The sequence below is a fragment of the Maniola hyperantus genome, chromosome 25 (assembly GCF_902806685.2).
Source record: "Maniola hyperantus chromosome 25, iAphHyp1.2, whole genome shotgun sequence".
In the NCBI taxonomy this organism is placed as follows: Eukaryota; Metazoa; Arthropoda; class Insecta; order Lepidoptera; family Nymphalidae; genus Maniola; species Maniola hyperantus.
This window is the reverse complement of record NC_048560.1, coordinates 6,819,549-6,839,548: the sequence shown is the minus strand read 5'-3', so window position 1 is coordinate 6,839,548 and position 20,000 is coordinate 6,819,549. Positions and strand designations below refer to the sequence as shown.

Genomic DNA, 20,000 nt, shown 5'->3' with positions numbered 1-20,000 from the left:
GATGTTAATAAAGCGTGTTTTGAATTTAATCCTACTTAGGAATTATTTTACACTAGCTTATGCCCGCCAATTCATCCGCGTGGACTATACAAATGTCAAAACCTTTATTTACACGCTTGCGTTTACGTCATGGTCGCTTACTATGGGCCTCATAAGAAAGCTCAAAATCACTCAGCGGGCGATGGAGAGAGCTATGCTTAGAAATTCTCTACGTGAGCAATGAGGAAATGAGGAGATCCGTAGGAGAACTAGAGTAACCGACGTAGCTCAACGAGTTGCGAAGCTGAAGTGGCAATGAGCAGGGCACATAGTTCGTACAACCGAACTCGATCCGTCCAGTAGTTTGAGCGTGCGTTGATGTCTCGTAAACGTGACACTGGAATATTTTGTCTCATACAATACTTGTTTGTTTTGATGCCAGCTATTTGATTAATACATGATTTATGCGTTGCCGCTATTTTGAAAAAAAAAGAAAAATATCGAATTACTAGGTGGGCCAAAATCTTCTAAGTCCAAAAATCTAGTTGAAATTCAGAGTCAGATTTGTAAGTTTTAAGATGTCCAAACTATTAAGAGATAGAGAAATTCCTCGGTTCGAGTTATCCAAATCTCGGCTCATCGTTTTCATTTTATGTGTGTAGTAAACGACAGGTCGAGATGGCAATCGGGGAGGGAACGCCCCGCACACCCGCACAGCCCCCGCGCTAACCCGGTGCGAGCGAGCGCCTGTGACGTTCGGGTGTGCGGGGCATCCCACCGCCTCATTCCCCGATTGCCATCTCGACCTGTCGCGGATTATACGTAGAACATTCCAGTTTAACCCTACATTACCATCAATCCATGAGTAATAAAGATAAGGGATGGTTTTAATAGAAAAATGCCAACCCTTAACTGAGGAGCGGCGCCGAAACTCATAGCGGGATATTACTTGTCGATATTCGTTAGATGCATCGCTAGGCTTTGGTATAGACTTGTAGAGACACTAGATCTGGCTTCAACGTATTACCAAAATTTATTCTTACCATAAATGATATCCATACTAATATTATAAACTAGCTTTTGCTAGCGACTTCGTCCAAACAAATTTCAAACCCCTATTTCACCCCCTTAGGGGTTGAATTTTCAGAACTCCTTTCTTAGCTCAGGCATGCAGGTTTTTTTTTTTTTTATTATTCAGATACAAGTTAGCCCTTGATTGCATTCTCACCTGGTGGTAAGTGATGATGCAGTCTAAGATGATAGCGGGTTAACCTGGAAGGGGTATGGCAGTTTTTATTAAACCCATACCCCTTTGGTTTCTACACGGCATCGTACCGGAACGTTAAATCGCTTGGCGGCACGGCTTTGCTGGTAGGGTGGTAACTAGCCACGGCCGAAGCCTCCCACCAGACAAAACCCGATTCCTCACGATGTTTCACCGTTAAAGCATGTGATATTTAATTACTTAAAAGTAAATCGCACATAACTCCGAAAAGTTAGAGGTGCGTGCCCGGGGCCGAACCCTTGACCTCAGATTAGGAGGCGCACGTCTTTACCACTAGGCTAAAATTATAACTCCTGTACATTTTCAAGTTTCAAAAAATACAGCTGGCATTTGTGCTAAATCGTCGCTTAGGCAGTGGTACCGACCGCCGACGATGAACGAGAAACGAGTAGAACTAGAAACTATACAGAAGTTGGCGATCAGCGGGAAGCGAGTGTGTAGTTTCGATAGTTTTATCGCCGGGCTATAAGCGAATGTACAAGTGCGACGAGCGATTACTCGCGCCATTCGCCCGCGGTCGCTCAGTCCTTTGCAAACCTGCGCGCGCGTTAACGTGTTCAAGCGACCGAGCATCGCTGAACGAATATCGCTGAGCGAGTTTATTTTTGAAAGTCGTCGCTCAGCGACAAAACTAGTAAAGCGAGTCGTCGCCGGCATTGTGAACAGGACGAAAGCAACTTGTGCGTTTCTTGAGAGAGAAAGGCGCCGATAGTTAGTCGTTTTCTCGCCGGCGCAGGCGGACCACTGCCTTTAAGTTCGGGTTAGCTCATAGATCTGTATAAGCACATTGGCTTGCTGGGACTCAGTTTTTAAGAAATCAGATGCAGTTTTCGCCACATCCAGTGGTTATACGTCAACGTCAGTTACAGATTTTCCAAAGCCAATAGCTCTCGAGTGACGTTTGACGTTGACGAGACCTTTCGACTCCGATACCCCGCTCCGTATCAGCTGAACACAGCTCTATGATATTCACCGTACTATTTTACTGGAAGGGTTTAGTAGATGTATAGATTTTACTACTTCAATTGTGGCACATTATCAGCTTAAAATCTAAGTTACGGGTAACGGGATGACCTTTGTGGTTTTTGGAGATCCCTGGGCATGGTGACAAGCCGTTATATTCATACTTATCCATACTAATGCCGAGTTTCTTGCTGGTTCTTTTCGGTAGGAACGGCATTCCGAACCAGTGGTAAATTAAAAAAAGCACTTCTAAAAGTTTACTTGAATAAAAATATATTCTATTCTATTCTATTCTAATTTCTAATATTATAAACTAGCCGATGTCCGCGACTTTGTCAGCGTGGATTTAGGTTTTTTAAAGTCCTGTAAGGACTTTTTCACTTTCCGAGATAAAAATAGCCTAGATCTCTCTCGAGGTCTTTCCATTCACGTTGATCCTTTGGTCTGTGGTGACGTAATTGAATCATGCCTAAAATCGAATCATCTGTGTAGTTCTACTAGTTGATGCCCACGACTTCGTACGTGTGGATTTAGGTTTTTAAAAATTCCGTGGGAACTCATGATTTTCCGAGATAAAAAGTAGCCTATGTCCCTTTTCAGGTCTTTGTCACGTTCGATCCGTTGCTCCGTTGCGACGTGATTAAAGGACAAACCAACAAATAAACACACTTTCACATTTAACATGTGGGTAGTGATGATTGTTTCATTGATATTTTACTTATATTTCTTAGAAGTTCTTTATACCCGAAAGATCTCGAAATAAACTCAGTTCAGTCGTAATAATTACAAAGTATATTATATTTCCCCCGGAAAAAGTAATATAAAACAGGGTTTTTCCCCGTGAGTTATCATTACCGAGTCGAAATAATTCCGCGCTCCTTTACGAGGGGCACTCGAATACGCGCCGTTGTTTACGGTATGACCCTTGTGGTTTTGGGGATCCCTGGACACGGGGACCAGCCGTAAAATATGCAATGATAATAGTTCTACATCATTTCTAGTACGCACTTGTAGAATATGGAACGCCCTTCCAGCTTCCGTTTTTCCTGCCAATCACAATTTGGTATCTTCAAATGCAAAAATAGAAGAAAAAGAATAGAAACAGAAAAATGTTTGTTCGAGGCAATAGTGTATAGGTACATAGTGTGGACAATATCGTCTTGTACCACAATGCAATACCTCGAACAGGTAGGCCACTCAGCTTGTTTTTTTTTTTTTTTTTTTTTTTATTTATTAGGATCACCAACAGCTAATCATCTACATCAAACACAAAATTAAAAATACAAAAGTTCTTAGATAAAATGACGCGCTAATTAAAGGTAATCACCGCATGCGAATAAAGTGTCAGGTAATTTTACTACTAAAATAAGTTACTTAATTAAAAAATAATAAAAATAATTACATTGTATTGAGACGTCTCGGGCTCCTCAGAAACTTTATGGTGAACATCTGAGGTACCAGATGCCCCCACACTGATTTTCAGTGGCCGCCTTTTATCCCCAAGTTTTTTCCCCGTAAGTTATCATTACCGAGTCGAAATAATTCCACGCTCCTATACGGGGGGCACTAATACTCGCCGTTGTTTACGGTTTGACCCTTGTAGTTTTTGGGGATCTCTGGGCACGGGGACAAGCCGTAAAATAGGCAATAGTAATAGTTCTTAACTAAGAAGAAAGCTTGGGAATGAGTTGCTTAACAGCTTTGATAGTTCTAATTAGTGAAAATGATTTTGTGAAGTGATGATGATAAAAAGTTGATGTTAATGACCCGGTGGAGTTTGTTGTGGGCTCTTCTCTGACCTGGGCGCGTTTGGAACCCTCGTAACTTTAGTTTTTTATTTATCACCATTACATTATTAGCTTACAAATCCAACAATTGACAATCAAAAAGTGTACAATGTTACCTATTTTGAATAAATGATTTGACTTTGACTTTGACTTCTACCTCGTTTCTAGTACGCTCTAGAATATAGAACGCCCTTCCAGCATCCGTTTCTCTACCAATAACAATATCATCTAATGCAGAGTGATGGGTACAGGGATAGCTTGCATCCCGGGACGGACATGGGCTACTTTTTGGCCCGGGAAATTAAAGATTCCCCAAGGAATTTTGAAAAGAGAGAGAGAGAAAGAAAGAAAAAGTGTTTATTTGGTGCCACATAAAAAAATAATTAAAATAATCACCCAAAATAATATAAATTTTAATATACTTAAAACCACGCGGGCGAAGCCGCGGGCATCATCTAGTAAACAAATGAAAAAATCTTCAGCTATTACCTACTTCATAAATCAGTACCCTTATTATAAAAGCGAAAGTGTGTTTATTTGTTGGTTTGTCCTTCAATCACGTCGCAACGGTTCAACGGATTGACGTGATTTTTGGTATGGGTATAGATAAAGACCTGGAGAGGAACATTTTATCGCGGAAAATCAAAGAGTTCCCACGGGATTTTTAAAAACCTAATCCCACGCGGACGAAGTCGCGGGTATCAGCTAGTCTACAATAATTAATAGTAGTGACAAAAACATTTTTCTGAATTCTAAGCAATTCTCCAAAAGAATAGAAGAGAGAGTCTGTCTGTGGAAAAATTAATGCATTTTTTTCATACAATTCCATCTGAAAAGATGAGAAACTCGGCCATTTCACTTCAAATGCAAGCGTGATTTACACTAATGTATAGGTTAATGGCACGGAACCCGCCTTTTATTTCATAAGGGGTGGATATTTTCCAGCAACTTGGTTACTGTCATTGATATCATAAAGTATCAAGGATTACTTTTTGAAGTTTCCTTAGCGCGTCGGCAGCGTACTGCATATAAAGGTTTATATCTATAGGGTAATATAATAGATGCCCCACTTTTTGAAAAGCGTTCTAATTTTAAAAATAACTAGTGACCCGCCCCGGCTTCGCATGGGGTGCAACGTAGATACTAATGTGATGTCAGATATCTACTCGTGTGGTGTCAGTGAGGAGATTATAGGCGCCGCGGCACAGCCGCCTCCGTCTCATTTTCTTGCGCGTTAGTTTTAATTTTACGATATTTCATATTATTTTGATTATGTGATATCTCGTAAGATATTATTCTAAATCAAATGATGTAAAGGGCAATTTTGGTCTAAATTGAATAGCACAGATGATTAACTATTTTATTTTGAAAATAATTAATAGTATGTCAGTAAAAACACCCGCAAAAGTAAGGCTTTGTTTCGGATCACATTTGAAAATCATAAAATCGAGTATTGTGAGCCAAAGATTCAAAGATACATGTATGCTATCGCGGACTTTTTTGTAGAACTTTTTAAGAGAAACAATTTCACCATACATTGTTTTCGTGTAACTTTGACCATTTATGCAGCGCACGCCTCGGAAACTCTCAAATGAGAGGATTTTTTCCGACCTAGTTCACATTATTGAGAATTAAACTGTACCTATAAGCCTTTCTCTTGAATCACTCTATCTATTGGTGAAAACCGCATTAAAATCCGTTGCGTAGTTCAAAAGATCTACGCGTTCATACATACATACATACATACAGACGCGGGACGCGACTTTATTTTATACTATGTAGATATAATATACTTTGAATGATTCCTGTTAGTATAGCTAGTTTAATCTTTCATGTAACGTTACGACTAGTTTTTGTTGACCTAACATTTACTGGTTTTGCAGAAATTGAATTTTCGCAGACCCATTTCACTTCAAATGCAAGCATGATTTACACTAATGTATAGGTTAATGGCACCCGGGACCTCCCACTAATAAGACAACAGCGCTTACCACTTCGCCAGGGAGGTCGTGTCGCGGTACAAATTAATATCTAGGGTAAAGTATATCAACGGCAACAGAATAATGTTTGGAAATAAGCATTTTCCCCGTATCGTTATTTTATTTGGTTCGTTGGCCTGAAGCTCGAATTGCGATTGTTTATTATCAGGCTTAGTTAAGGGGAGTACTCCGGACTCCCCGATGATAATTCCATAATAGGCTATTTATAGGCTAAATATGGCAGACTACTCATTGGTGTAGTGGTTAGTATGTTCGACTGCAGATGACGAGGTCCTGGGTTCAATTCCGGGGTCGGACTAAAAATTGTTAATTACGTATTGGATTTTTCTGTTAAGAAATTGTCAGTACTAGCCCGGGGTTAGGACGTTGGCGGTGTTTTACTCACGTGCCTGACCTGGTCCTGTGCCTGATCTCACTCCGGTCGTGTCGGATTTCCGTCCCATCGGGTTATGAGAGTGAAGGAATAAAGAGTGCACCTACGTTAGCGTGATGCAGGCTTCATAGTAAGAGATCGAAGATATCTGTGGTGCCATCTTGTAACAACGCTGTAAGTTATTTTCGTCACATGTTCGAATGTGAAGTGGAGTCCGCCACAAGATGAGATACTGATGACGAACCGTGGACCTCCGAGCAAACACTAATCCAAACAGATCATCTAAATTCGGATCAGGGGTTCAACAAAATCGCTCCACAATTCAACAAACTAATTAAAAGATATCGCGTCTTCGAAGTCTTCGCGATTGAATTTTCAAACATTTTCCAATTTCATCCCACTTCAATTCCGTGTCGCGAGCAGAACCGAACTCTTGATTTCTCGATTTTCGTTCAGAGACCTTAATTTTTGCGCCTTTTCAATACGTTAATGTATAGAAAACCTATAACTTCTTCCGATTTCCATTTTGGAGCCATCTTTTACTTTTATTTATTTAAAAAAATTATTTTATTTATAAGGTTTTTTTTTGCAATGCGTGCTACCTTATTTTTTTGTGTATGTTGATAAAAAAATTAGCTTATGCCCGCCACATTGTCCGCGTGGACTACACAAATTTCAAACCCCCTTTGGGGTTGAATTTAAAATCCCTTCTTAGCGGATGATGCGGAGCGATCCGTCGAGTAGTTTGAGCTGTGCGTTGATAGATCAGTCAGTCACCTTTTCCTTTTGTATATTAATAAGTATATCACTAGATGATGCCCGCGACTTCGTCCGCGTGGATTTAGGGTTTTTTGAAATCCCGTGGGAACTCTTTGATTTCCGGGATAAAAAGTAGCTTCTTAAATAATGTCCTTCCTCGGGATGTAAGTTAACTCTGTACCAAATTTCATCAAAATCGGTTAAACTGTTGGACCGTGAAAAGCTAGCAGACTGACTGACAGACAGACAGATAGATAGATCGAATATTATAGTATAGATTACAAGAGTTTAAATAAATTAAGATATATTATTTGTATTATACACGGCTCCTCTCAGAGCAACTTATCTCGTCCTCTGAGGGACTGTTATACCTAAATTGGCAAAATTAAGCCGAATACACCTCCAGGGCGTGCGTAGTGTGAAATATGTGCAGAACTGGCGGTTATAGTTCACTTTATAGGCGGAGGGGTGAACATTTGTAATATTAGTTTTGTATACGAGCCTCTTGCCTACTTCGTCTGTTCTCGTAAAATTATCTATTTAAGGCAGTGGTCCGACCGCCGGCGAGAAAACAACTAACTATCGCCGATTTTCTCTCTCAAGCAACGCACAATAAATGTACATTTCGTGTAGACGAAAGAGATGCATGTATCAAAAGTTGCTCTCTGACTGTTCACACTACTAGTTTTGGCGCTGAGCGACGAGCTTTCAAAAATAAACTCGCTCAGCGATATTAGTTCAGCAATGCTCGTTCGCTTGAACACGTGTAACGCGCGCGCAGGTTTGCACAGGACTGGACCGCGGGCGAATGGCGCGAGTAATCGCTCGTCGCACTTGCACACTCGCTTATAGCCCGGCTACAAAACTATCGAAGTTACACACTCGCTTTCCGCTGATCGCCAACTCGTTTAAGTTTCTAGTTATACTCGTTTCTCGTTCGTCGTCGGCGGTCGGACCACTGCCTTAAACGGGGGCCAAGATTAAATACGATAACTGGCATCATCATCATCATCATCATCGTCGTCAAACCCATCACCTGCTCACTACTGAGCGCGGGTCTCAGAATGAGAAAGGTTTGGTAGTAATCTACCACGCTGGCCAAGTGCAGATTGGCAGATTTCAACTTTGAGAACATTATGGAGAACTCAGGCTTGCAAGTTTCCTCACGATTCTTTAACGGTGTATTTTTTTAAATATTTTTCCAGAATTTTACAGTATTTAGTTAAAATACTCGTGAGTAAGGAATGTAAAATGAAATGAACATCGACTGTGCAACCATATTTTAAAGTCAAAAAGAGTAAAAACTAGAAAACAGAAGTGAGTGGCACCACTCTAATGGTGTAATTTTTCTCATGTGTTATCTGTCCAGTTAGGGATGCTAAACTCAGTAGCTGGTTGCAAACTAAATTCCAAGTTACATTATTTTATATCTAACAATATGCCTGTCTTCGTTTATGATATTACCTTTTTACGTAATCAAAAGGGAAAAAACCGGCCACGTGCGAGTCAGGCTCGCGCAGCGACGGTTAGTCGATATACTGTAGTACGGCTACAGTCGTATTTTTTCGACATTTTGCACGATAATTCCAAAACTATGCCAGACCTCAAAATTGCTTAAACAGATGAGCCGTGAAAAGTTAGCAGACAGACAGACAGACACACACACTTTCGCATAGTTATAATATTAAGTATGGATTACAAAATTTTAATTTCATTGCTATGAATCTCGCATTTAAGGAACTAACTATGAATTAATAACTTTTATGGGCTACTTCATAAAAATAATGATTTTAATGTCCATCTAATTATTTTTCTGCCATTATCATACCGTGCCATGTCTATAAATGCTCAGCTCTATAATTCCCGTTTTTAATACCCGAACTAGGAAGGAACTTTAAAGTTTATAGCTTTTATAATTAACTTAATTTTCCTGTATTATCAGTTTTCTACGTCATTTTAATTTATAATATATCTATAAAACTCTATAATATTTTTTTATACCGTCTATAAACTTTTTATCTAGTTAAGGTTCCGTACCCAAAGGGTAAAACGGGACATCTACATCCACACTTATTATTATAAAGAGGCAAACTTTGCAAGTTTGTTAGTTTTGATGTGGGAGGTAATCTCCGAAACTATTCATCTGATTTCAAAAATTCTTTCACTGTAGATAACTATATAATCCACGGCCCACTCGTACTTTAGGTTATAAATTATATGGGTCGTGGATGAAGTCGCGAGCATAAGCTAGTAATCTATATATATAAAAGGAAAAGCTGACTGACTGACTGACTGACTGACTGATCTATCAACGCACAGCCCAAACTACTGGACGGATCGGGCTGAAATTTAGCATGCAGATAGCTATTATGACGTAGGCATCCGCTAAGAAAGGATTTTTGAAAATACAACTCCTAAGGGGGTTATATAGGGGTTTGAAATTTTGTAGTCCACGCGGACGAAGTCGCGAGCATAAGCTAGTAATGTTATAAAGAGGTAAATTTGGATGTAGGAGGTAATCTCCAAAACTACTTATCGGATTTCAAAAATTCAATTTTTTTTTTTTTTTTTTTAAAAGAATATTAGCCATATTAAATGACTAATATTCCCCTTTCCTCTCCAATTAAGCGTCAGGCTTGTGCTAGGAGTAGGTACGACAATAGTGCAACGGGCGGGATTTGAACCGTCGACCTTTCGGTTTTCAGTCCACTCCTATACCGGTTGAGCTATTGAGGCTCTTTTAAATGATATTATATATGTAGCTACAATATCCACGAGTGCTGTAGGTTATTTTAGCACGTGGCGAAGTCGCGGGCAAAAGCTAGTTCATTATACAGGGTGTAACCAGAACGCTAGCAACAGAATCCAATTCCAATAACCATTTGCTTCATTTTGTAGTTTTAGTGATTTAGTATTTTTCAAACCCGCAATGTATGGCGTGCAAAACTCGGGTCAATGCCCCGCCTACGACGTGGCATTGACTCCGAGTGGCATACTTACGCAACGCTCGTTGACCTCTAGCGCCAGTTACATGTTTTATTTGCAATTATACCTATCGTAAACTTTTACAAAATTATAGGATTTTTTATATTTTTTTTCGCGTTTTTTGTGGTATCATATCATTAATCATCAGTACTATCACCTGTCTTCGTTTTTGCCAGCGCTCTGGTTACACCCTGTATACAACGACTTAAGGTTACATTTCTTAATACCGGGTATTACGCCTATTATTCAAATAAAAAATGATGTACATTAACCATGCAAACTTCCACCGAAAATTGGTTTGAATGAGATCTACAAAGCAGTTTTTGATTTATCGTGCAAAATGTCGATAAAATACGATTGTAGTACGGAACCCTCAGTGCGCGAGTCTGATTCGCACTTGGCCGGTTTTTAATGTCTCTGAATTAGGAACTACAATAGTTTTAACTTGAAGCCTTTTATAGCTTTACTATGCAAATGTAGAAATATAATTTATAACTATGTAAAGCTGAATTGTTTAATTGCGTAAATGTGCATATTTCATTCCGGAGGGTTCGGTACAATTTGGTTTAATTTATGCGAATTTATTCCGTAGGGATCGTGTATTTTGAATTTTGAAATTCCTAAGCGGTTGATTTTAAAATTGCTTCAGGAGTAGGTTATAAAAATAATTGCTTTTATGCTCTTAATTATATTATTTCGTGAGTGTAAAAATTAATTTTTCAGCAAGAGAGAGCTCCTAAATTATTATAAACTAGCTGATGCCCGCGACTTCGTCCGCGTGGAATTTGGTTTTTAAAAATCCAGTGGGAACTCTTTGATTTTCCGGGATAAAAAGTAGCCTATGTCACTCTCCGGGTCCCCATGCAAAAAATCACGTCAATCCGTTGCACCGTTGCGACGTGATTGAAGGACAAACCAACAAATCAACAAACAAACACACTTTCGCATTTATATAATCATTGCTCGTTTTTAAGTCAAAACGTTTATTCAAAGTAGGTAAAAAAATTACGCTTTTTGATAGTCCGTTTGCATTTGTAAGATGATATAGTGGTGATAATTTTTATGCGAATTTTTAAGAAAAGAAAGAAGATTTTTTTTAATTATTCAATTTAGTTTTAAGAAACTAAAGTTACGAGGGTTCCAAACGCGCCCAGGTCTGAGAAGAGCCCAGAACAAACTCAGCCGGGTATTCCTTAAGCAACTCATTCCCAAGCTTTCTTATCATTTAAATAATCCTTTACTTTTTCTTGTTCCAGTTTCAAATGAAGAAATCAAAGAGGTGGAAGGTCCTACCGGCAATCCAAAGTCCACCAGATACACCACAATATCCAGGTAAGATTTCATTATCATCATTAGCAACCGATAGATGTCGACTGCTGGTTAGGTCTCTGGTAGGGACTTCCACACGTTGCGGTCTTGCGCCGCCGCCATTCAGCGGCTCATTGCGACTCGTTTGATGGTGTCTATCTATCTAGTGTGGGGGTTTCCAACACTGTGCTTTTCAGTGCGAAGTCCAGCACCTTGGGACACCAACGTCTACCGGTTTTACCTGCCCAATGCCACTTTTAAAAACTGGTCCTATTTAAATCAAGTTTTAAATAGGTCTACTCACTTGTACGAAGCAATTAGATCCGCAATCATACATCGATTGGATACGAACCAAAGCCTTGACTACTCACGTCGTCCTCGCTAGATGGCAGCACGGGTATGATCCTCGAAAGTAAAAGAGAACACGCAAATCTGAATCGCACTACCGGAGTTTTCTGCAATCTGCATTATATTATAGAAGCAAAGCAAAATCAACCGCTGGGCTTTTGGTACCGTCGAGCCTACACATCGCTTCTGAAGTGAAGTTCAAAATAAATATGCTCTGGATTTTTAATTTTGAAAAGGAGCATTTTTAATTTTATTTTAAGTCGGAATATATTAATTTATATTCGAATAACTCATTTTTAAAACAATGACGCCGAATTTTCGGATAATTAATTAGGCTCACACGCGACATTTTGTTTTAACGTAAATCTCATAAATTCACGCCGAATCGCCGTCATTTTGAATTTATTACGTACTAGCGTATTCCTGGACGCGTGGACTACACTAATTTCAAACGCCTATTTTACCCTTTAGGGGTTTAGTTTTAAGAAACCCTTTCTTAGCGGATGTCTACGTCATAATAGCTATTTGTGTGCCAAATTTAAGCCCGATCCCTTTATTCCCTTTTACATATTTAATACTAGCTTATGCTCGCGACTTTGTCCGCGTGGACTACACAAAATTTCGAACCCCTATTTCTCCCCCTCAAGAGTTGAATCTTTAAAAATCCTTTCTTAGCGGATGCCTACGTCATAATAGCTATCTGCATGCCCAATTTCATTCCGATCCGTCCAGTAGTTTGAGCTGTGTATTGATAGATCACTCAGTTGGTCAGCTTTTCCTTTTACATATTTAATTGAATGACTTTTGACTATTTCTAATTCTGACAGAATTTTACGTGTCAAAAAGCTTGAATTGCTGTAGAATCTATAAAATTAAGTACTTGTTATAACAGCTGAACAATAGACTGTATATTTCTGTACAATGTTTTAACGACGGTATAATATTTTAAGGACTAAAAGTGTTGTATATTTCTCAGTAGTTTCTGTAAAATGAATAAAATCTCATAATCAAATAATAGTCAAAATGCAGCTTTAATGCCTCTGACAGTTTGTCTGGGCTAAGTAACGAAATAAATCCAACATTATTACTTCGAGATTAAAAAGTGACGTGAATGTTACATGTGGAATTAATTATGGTCCACGAAAAGTTCACATTTTGTTAACTCGACTTTTGGCTTGAATATGGTGTATTATTAAGGCCCTATTTATGACAGAATTGCACGTTTGGAAAAGCTTGAATAACAATAGGCATTTTTTATTTCTCTATCTACAATATTTTAACAACACTTTACTGCAGTGTTTTTCTCATTATTATCTGCAAAACGAATAAAGTTACAAAATAAAATCTCACATAAAATGTAATAGTGAAAATGCAGCTCGCCTCTGACAGTTAGTCTATGCTAAGTAACGAAATAAATCCAACATTACGTCGAGATTACAATGACGTGGATGTTACGCGCGGAATTAATTATAATCCAAAATGCACGAAAAGTTCACTACAATAGTCGCGCTGAATTTTGCTGACTCGACTTTTGACTTTAATAGGTTTTCTATTTCTGACAGAATCTTACGTGTCAAAAAGTTTGAATAATTGTAAAATCTCAAAAGTTAAGTACCTACTTGCTATAGGTACCAGCAGACTATGTATCTCTACAATATTTTATCAACAGTACATTTTAAGAATTAAAAGTGTTGTATATTTCTCAGTATTCTCTACAAAACGAATAAAACCTCATATAAAATAATATTCCAAATACAGCTTTTAGCCTCTGACAGTTTGTCTGGGCTAAGTAACGAAATAAATCCAACATTACGTCGAGATTACAGTGTGACGTGGATGTTACGCGCGGAATTAATTATGGTCCAAAATGCACGAAAAGTTCACTACAATAGTCGCGTTGAATTCTGCTGACTCGACTTTTGGAATTAAATAAGAATGGCTTATCTTGTACTGTGTAAAGCTACGAATACAATTTCAAATGAAATTTCTGACTGCATTTTTTGAATTGTTTTAAATACACGTAGAATCTAAATCACTATCACTACATATTGTTAACTAGCTTATGCTCGCGACTTCGTCCGCGTGGACTACACAAATTTCAAACCCCTATGGCACCCCATTAAGGGTTGAATTTTCAAAAATCCTTTCTCAGCGGATGCCTACGTCATAATAGCTAGCTGCTTGCCTTTCAGCTCGATCGGTCCAGTGGTTTGAGCTGTGCTTTAATACATAGATCAGTCAGTCAGGCAGCTTTTTCGTTTATTTAGATTAATATTTAGATTAAAGTACCCCGCCGCGCTGTGTAGGCTAATCTCAGAAATTAATGTACAAATTTTCAGATGGTTTTCATAATTTTCATAATAATTGCTTAAAACGCACATAACTCTGAAAAGTTAGAGATGCGTGCCTTGGATCGAACCCCCGACCTTCCGAATAGGAGGCTGACGTCTTAACCACAATGCATTACCGCTTTACAAAAATGTAGTATATTTTGTATACAAAATAACGACAAAACGTCCAACAACAAAACATACAAATCTAATTCCACGTACATTATTTTGTTCCCAACATCAATTGGAAAGTTTCGATGAACTTTCATCCTGTCATGTCCAAACCAAATGTCCTTTTAATGGAAGAGACATGTTCAAAATATATCAATTTTTTGCGTCCGTATGATAATACTTATAAAAAGAAGTGACTGACTGACTGACTAATCTATCAACGCACTACTACTGCACGGATCGGGCTGAAATTTGGTATGCAGAATAGCTATTACGACGTAGGCATCCGCTAAGACAGGATTTTTGAAAATTCAACCTTTAAGGTGGTGAAATAGGGGTTCGAAATTTGTGTAGTCCACGCGGAGGAATTTGTGAAGTCGCGAGCGTAAGCTAGTTAAGTATAAATCCATATTCCATACTAATATTATAAATGCGAGAGTGTGTCTGTCTGGCTGCTAATTTTTCATGGCCACACAGTTAAACAGATTTCGATAAAATTTGGTATAGAGTTAGCTTACATCCCGGGGAAGGACATTACTTTTCTACTAGGCTACTTTTTATCCCAGAAAATCAATCAGTTCCCACGGGATTTTAAAAACTTAAATCCACGCGGACAAAGTCGCTGGCATCAGCTAGTTAGTTAGCAGTAGTCAGCACTTTATAATTTTTAAAAAAATGCATCCATGCACAAGGTATTTTTAATTTTGTATTTCCTTGCCATGCCATGCAACAGCGCGCAGCGTGGACAGTGTGACGTAAAACTCCATGCATTTATTCATTGAATCTCTCACCAAGCAACGCAACGTACCCAGAGTGTAATTCAAAAATTACAAAACCAGATGCTAAAACCTACATGATACTAGCTTTGGGCAACACTGACGCTTTTCTTGTGTTACTTATAGCCTGCGACAAGTCGAAATGCCGATCAGGATATGAGGCGCAGGGACGCCCCGCACACCCGCATGTCACCCACGGTTGCTTGCACCGGGTTGGCGCGGGAGCTGTGCGGGTATGCAGGGCGTTCCATCCCCGATCGCCATCTCGACACTGATATAAAAAGACTTGTCCTGACTGACTGATCTCCGACCGAAACGACCTCCCCGATAAAAGACACCCTTAGCCGGTTCTTAACGACCCTAACTCAACCTTATTACAATATCTTCGCCGGCGAAGACGAGGTCCCCGATTACTAACGTCACCCGGACGTGGACTCACGCAACGGCCTCGGGGGCGTACGGACTGACTAATAGTCCAAGAAATCGCTGCATCCCAACGTCAATCTAAGATGTGGTCCGAGCCTCACAGGAGGCGCCCTTAGGAGGACGTTGACCCACGACCTCTCAAATCATTTCTTCGAGCCCTAGGGCTAGGGACTCGCTACCCCTCCCGGTGACGCTGTAGCGGCCAGTAGGTCCTACGCAGCGTAGTCAATCCGAAACAACACACACACACTGACTGATAATATCTATCAATGCCCCTTGACAGTGGTTCTTTATATGACGTAGGCGCTCACTATAATAGGATTTTTGGAAATTCCACTCCTAAGGGGATTATAGGGGATGAAAGATTGTATGAAAATCCGTCATTTTTCTAGTCATATGTATGAAAATTAGTATTTGGGTTTTCGGTCGAAAGTGAAAAAGTACATTGTGTTTCAGGATTTTGTAAATTTTGCCCCCTTACCGATTTTCAAAAATTCCACTTGAGCAAAGCCGGAATGGGTGTGAAAAATTTAATTCATGTCATATCTAGACAATTGTATATCCACACAAAGCGGTGACTCCCCAACATTTTGCAAAAAGTAATTTATGTTTTGTCTGTCAGTGTGTTCGCCACATCCGGCGTTTAGGTGATTATGTAGGAAACAGCGGAAACTCCATACATTTGAATTAAAACTTCGACATTTCGTTCGCTCAGAGACATTTTCGTTTATGACTTTGAATAAATTCTGTAATACTGTTAGCTTGGTATTCATAATCATCATGATCAACCCATCGTCGGCTCACTACAGAGCACGGGTCTCCTCTCAGAGTGAGAAGGGTTTTGGCCATAGTCTACCACGCTGGCTATGTTCGGATTGGTAGACTTCATATACCTTTTTGAGAACATTATGGAGAACTCTTCACCATTACAGCAAGTGATATTTAATTACTTTAAACGCACATAACTCCGAAAAGTTAGAGATGCGTGCCCGGGATCGAACTCCTGATCTCCGATTAGAAGGCGGACATCCTAACCACTAGGCTATCACAGCTTTTAGGGCTTGATATTGCTTATTCATTAACCAAAGAAAGGAGAAAAATATTGCTTTCTATAAGAGTGTGTATGTTTTTAACTCTCAATTTTCATGATTTAATTAATTAATTAATAAGCTTACTTTTTTTTTATATATACCTACCAAATATTTTTTTCTTGATCAGTGAATCTTTTTGCAAATTCCAAATGTGTAGTGGTAAAATGTTGCTAAATTTCAACTTTATAGCTCTTATAGGTTTTCTTAAATGACTGTGACATACAGACAGACGGGCTGGTTTTTTTAATTGTTCTTTGTTTTAAGCCTATAAACTCCTTTAACATTTTTTAAGTCGGTCAAAAAGTTCATTAGGCTCTATGCCAAATGAATGGCTACCAACATCCAATAAATCTACTAATAAAACAATTTCCTTATGAAAGCATAATCTTAACGTTCAGCCAATCTAACTAACACATTACATACACATAGAGTACAGTAAGCCTTAGTATAAGATTTTATAGGTAGACCAGTACGCTTAGTACGGGTTTTATGTCTCACCAACGTTGATAGTATTCGAGTGTCGAAACACTTCTGCGTCATAGTAAACTGGATCTTAACTGCCTTAAAAGCTCAAGTTTGTCCACACATCTACAGCCAGCGCTCCACGCGAATACGTTGCGAAATTAAAATCAGTGGCAATGAATTTTTGACTTCAATTCAAGGCTCTTTAGATCCATTTTACTTTGACGCTATTGTGTTTCGACTCTCGAATTCTTGCAACGTTGGTGTGACGTAATGAATCTCATGAAATGAAATTCCAAAGTCAGTAACGCTGTACTCTGTAAATATCCTATGTACATAGTACTCTGTGGTGAATATTAATAATTCACCACAATATTCACCACAGCGTACTATGTACATTGGATATTATACATCTAAGCTACCGGCTATATTTTATTCTCCCCAATCTAAGGACCCATACACGCTTTGATACAAATTATTTGTACCGAATTTTTGACTTTCAAACTTGGAGTTTTAGGTCCATTTGCCTCTAACGTTATTCAATTTGACTTTCGAACGTTGGTGAGATGTAAAATCTCATACTAAGGCTATAGGCTATATTTTATTCCTCCCAATCTAAGGACCCATATCACGCTTTGACACAAATCGGCCGGCTCAGAATTAGTTGCTAAAGCGTATGCGGCCCTGATTTTATCATTCTGGTATCTGTGTTTACTTTGTTTGTAATGTAGTAGCGTCCCTTTTATGTTGCTGTTTAAATTATTATGTGGTTTTAATGGAACGGTTGAGTTACTATGGGGTTTACTAACTGTTACGTGATAGTGACTTCGTGAAATATTAGGTAGGATGACTTTTAGCGGCCCACTTCGGTCACGCGACACGAGAAATACGCTACAGAAATATACGGCAGACCCTTCATGGCACTTATTTCTTACTAGCTTATGCTCGCGACTTCGTCCGCGTGGTTTACACAAATTTCACCCCCTAAGGGCTTGAATTTTCAAAAATCCTTTCTTAGCGGATGCCTACGTCATAATAGCTATCTGCATGCCAAATTTTAGCCCGATCCGTCCAGTAGTTTGAGCTGTCTGTTGATAGATCAGTCAGTCAGTCAGTCAGCTTTTTCCTTTTATATAAAGGTTGTAACCAGAACGCTAGCAAAAAGTTAGCGTTATTGTTATACTTCCTAAACACAATCTAATACCAATAATCATTTGCCTCATTTTGTAGTTTTGGTGATTTAGTATTTTTCAAACCCGCAATGTATAGCGTGCAAAACTCGGGTCAATGCCTTGCCTACGACGCAGCATTTGCTCCGAGAGGCCTACAGACAGATGTTTTACTTGCAATATATCGTAAACTTTTATAAAATTATTGGATTTTTTATATTTTTTCGCGTTTTTTTTTGTGGTGTTATTCAGTAATCATCAGTTCTATCACCTGTCTTCCTTTTTGCCAGCGTTCTGGTTACACCCTGTATATAGATGAGACCAAGGTTCCTGACATAGCTGACGATCATCAAGCTGAAGAGGCAGTGGCATGTCATGGACTGCCCCTGGTTTGAAAACTTTAATGACGGAATAGGTCTGCAGTAAACCAACGCTCTTAGCCTATATTTTGTGCAAAAGAGTAGGTAAATAAAAACAGTTGTAATTGAGCTAAAGCAATAAGAGCTTAATTTGCCTTCACAAAGGAGACCACACTTAGTCCGACGCATGTGGCTTTCATCTCAAATAATTATGTATATAGTGTGAGAGCCGGTTGCTAAAATATTATAATGTTCCAAATTCAAAGATATTTGTTTCATGTGCCGTCATATAAAACTAGAACTAAGAAGCCAATGGTATATAAAGATTTCGTTATTTTATGAAAATCACTTACAGTACGGCGGCCGAAAGTAATGTACATCAAATTAGGAGATAGCAGATTTGTAGAGCACCGTCTCTGTCGTTGAGAACGACAAAACGTCATATAGGTATGAGTGACAGATACAACGCTCTACAAAGCCGAAATGTCATTCTAAAGGCCGATGTATAATTAAACTTATGCCATCAATGCATACTCACTTACAGGTTAACTCTAAACGTGCTTCTAATTTTTGTGTAACTAATACTTAAACTAAAACATAATTTAAAATAATTATAAAAAACAAAAATTAGAAAAAAAATTACAATTATTTTTTTTAATTTTTAAAAATTAGGTTGTAACGTAACGCATAGGTTACGTTTATGCAAGACAACTGTTTAGTGACAGTTAAATGTAATAGTAACGCTAAGTATAAACCATGCAGACATTGTTGCCATCAGCTCTTGGCCTACCCATTACCTACATGCTGTCCTGCATAAAATATATAATACTCGATATTAAAGAGACAAATTCCATACAAGAGAGTCTCCTGAGGGGTAAAGGGAGAGGGGGAGCGTTTTAATTGCATCCACTCGACACTGAAATTCTCGAATTGCATTAAACTCTGTAGCCACCACAGAACTCTAGTTATTATAATAGAAATGGTATCTGTTGCTTTTAATACAGGACTGGTGCTGCCGATTTCGAGCAACACAGGAATTAAAAAAAAACGGTCAAGTGCGAAGGGTTCCGCTTCCGCACCAACGCACAAGAAATCTCAAACCAGTATAGTAAAAGTTTGCAAGTTAATGACGGATAGCGCCATTTTGATGTGCTTTAGTTGAACTAATCATTTGATCGGTAACACAAATCTTTGATTTTTTATGATCTTGTAACCACATATTCACGGTTTTCGGATTTTTCCCTTTACTTGTGCTTAAGACCTACCTACCTGCCAAATTTCATGATTCTAGGTTAACGGGAAGTACCTATAGGTTTCTTGACAGACACGACAGACCCCTTAGCGGATGTAGCTACGCCATATTAGTAGCTATCTGCATGTCGGACAGCCCGATCCATCTAGTAGTTTGAGCTGTGCGTTGATAGATCAG

At 38.8% G+C, this 20,000-nt stretch overlaps 1 protein-coding gene across 1 annotated transcript in view; it reads left to right on the top strand.

Annotated features, from left to right (window-relative positions):
• The window catches only part of sns (sticks and stones), a 345,229-nt gene that overhangs the window by 211,633 nt on the left and 113,596 nt on the right, over positions 1 to 20,000 (top strand). Inside the window, exon 6 of the mRNA XM_069507275.1 lies at positions 11,388 to 11,463. Within this exon, the coding sequence (XP_069363376.1) occupies positions 11,388 to 11,463 (76 nt within the window). The remainder of the gene's footprint in view (positions 1 to 11,387; positions 11,464 to 20,000) is intronic.